This window comes from Limulus polyphemus, unplaced genomic scaffold, assembly GCF_000517525.1.
Source record: "Limulus polyphemus unplaced genomic scaffold, Limulus_polyphemus-2.1.2 Scaffold915, whole genome shotgun sequence".
NCBI classification, from domain to species: Eukaryota; Metazoa; Arthropoda; class Merostomata; order Xiphosura; family Limulidae; genus Limulus; species Limulus polyphemus.
Window position 1 is genome coordinate 292812 of NW_013666525.1, and position 2197 is coordinate 295008.

The 2197-nt window shown below is 25.4% G+C and overlaps 1 protein-coding gene across 1 annotated transcript in view; it reads right to left on the reverse strand.

The window, feature by feature from the left end:
- LOC106461217 (protein SDA1 homolog) overlaps positions 1-2197 on the reverse strand; it is a 68176-nt gene that overhangs the window by 30734 nt on the left and 35245 nt on the right. The window contains 1 exon segment of the mRNA XM_013921012.2: positions 516-617. Within this exon segment, the coding sequence (XP_013776466.1) occupies positions 516-617 (102 nt within the window).

Here is a 2197-nt window from a genome sequence, read left to right on the forward strand (position 1 = left end):
TATATCTACTATTGCTACATGAACACTATATATTATATATTTTCAATGCTGTTTACTGGTGTATACATCATTTCCTAACCAGTTTTCATTTAGAATTACAAAAATTTAACAATTCAACTACATCAGAAAAAAATAATCATTTCAAGCTTGAATCTACATATAAAGCAAAACAGTTATAGATTCTTAAATTGTTCCTTTGTAAGAGGCTCAATAATTTCCAGTTCATGCACAATCTCTACCTTTATTTTATATAATCATTTCATCTAAATAGCATCTAAAAGTAGCAAAAAGTATGGCTAATATATGTATCAAATATTTTTGCATATTTTACCTAGTATCAAGATATTTTTCATATTTTTAAATTTCAAAAACTTAAACAAAGAAAATGTAGCATTTCAATGAAATTAAAATACTTTACAAAAAAATATTTAATACTTTCTGCTACAGAAAAGTAAATTAAATTCATTACTAAGCCCACCACTACACAAAATTTCAGTTCAAATTTACAGTCTTACCTGTACTACTTGTTTTGTTTTTTCTAACAGCTTTTTTCTTTTTCTTGACTTTTTGTTGAATTTATTCGACATTGCTACTTCCCTGAAAGTTGGTGTCTCATCCTTTAAAATAATTTCATAATTTTTCTTAGTACAACTACTGATAGCAACATTTAAACTGTTCTATTACATCTGTGTACGAGATTTTTTATTTAACTACCTTTGTCAAAAATTGGTGAAAAAGGAATTAAAAAGAAAAACATTGTTTTAATAATTCTATCAATATTTCAACAGGCTAGCGTAACACAAGATGAGGTCAAATGCAAAATAAAAGAACAATGCAGATGATTATTTAAAAAAAAAGGTTCTTTTAAAGAAGTGGTAAATACTTTAAAAACTATGTTGCTTATAAAACTAATTCAGCTACAGTAGCATACACATTTCTTTATAAGGTTTTGTTAGATTAGGGGTATCAGATAGAAATTATTTCAAAATCAGCAAGTCTTATAAAGTTAAATCTCTTGAAGACTGCAAAATCAAAGTTGAGGTTGTATTGCAGAATAATCTGAGGATTAAAAAATTAAATTTTGACAGAAAAAAAATAAATTTCTATAATCATACCAAAGAATTAAATTTGAGGAATGTAGGGATTTATATAATACTGAAAATAAAACTCTGTAGCCTATGTGGGAACTGAAATGGTAAAATTAAGGGAGCAAAATGTTTTTTGGCATTATTATACATGAGAAATGTACTATTCCAAACTGAAATTCTGGTAGCCTAACTACTTGTTCTTGACTATAATGACTAAAATATTATATATTTCAAATATATACATATCTGTGTTGATAACAATGGCTTATTCCACAGGATTACAAAACTACAATTAATATGAATGCATATCTTTACAAAATTTTGCAGGTTGTTGGTAAACATTACAAGGCTTTTGTACACAAAATATCAGGTTTTTAAATTAAGTAATATGATTTTTAATTAAAACTTTTCTCATAAAATTTCTTTCAGAATGTTGACTATCCAACATACAAAGTAATTTTGATTTTAAGATTAAAAATACTTTCATGCATTAGAACATTTTCAAATTTCACATGCGAAATCTTTATGACCTCTAGATAACTATCAAATTTTTTTTAGAAAAATATTTAATATTCTATTTGTTATTTTCACTACTGTATCTCTATACAGGTTGATCGATCTGACAGACTTTGTAACCTCAATAATAAATTAGGAAATAAATATAAATTATGTTTTTTTCGCTCTAGAATGAATATAAATTATAACATGAAAACACAAATGTTTAGTCTAAATAGCTTAAATTTCATAACATTATACATATATATATATATATTTATTAATTTCATTATATTGACCTTTCAAGTGTTCCTAGCTAACATATTGAAGTTGCAATGACACAGAGTATGTGCACTGATGTCACCAAGTCCAAGAATATAAAACTGGCCTTTACAAAGTAACCTGTCTTGGATGTGTTTTAGTGAACTAGTATGTTGTAAAATACAGTCACATTTCAGTTTGAATAGATTATATTTGTATATACATTATTACTATTTAAAATAAGTTATTAAATTTCAGTTATTTTTCTTAAAACACAGAGCAGTAAATAAAGAATTATAGAAAATAATTAACTCTTCTAGTTAAGAACTCCGAACACTTTTGTTGCTTGCTGT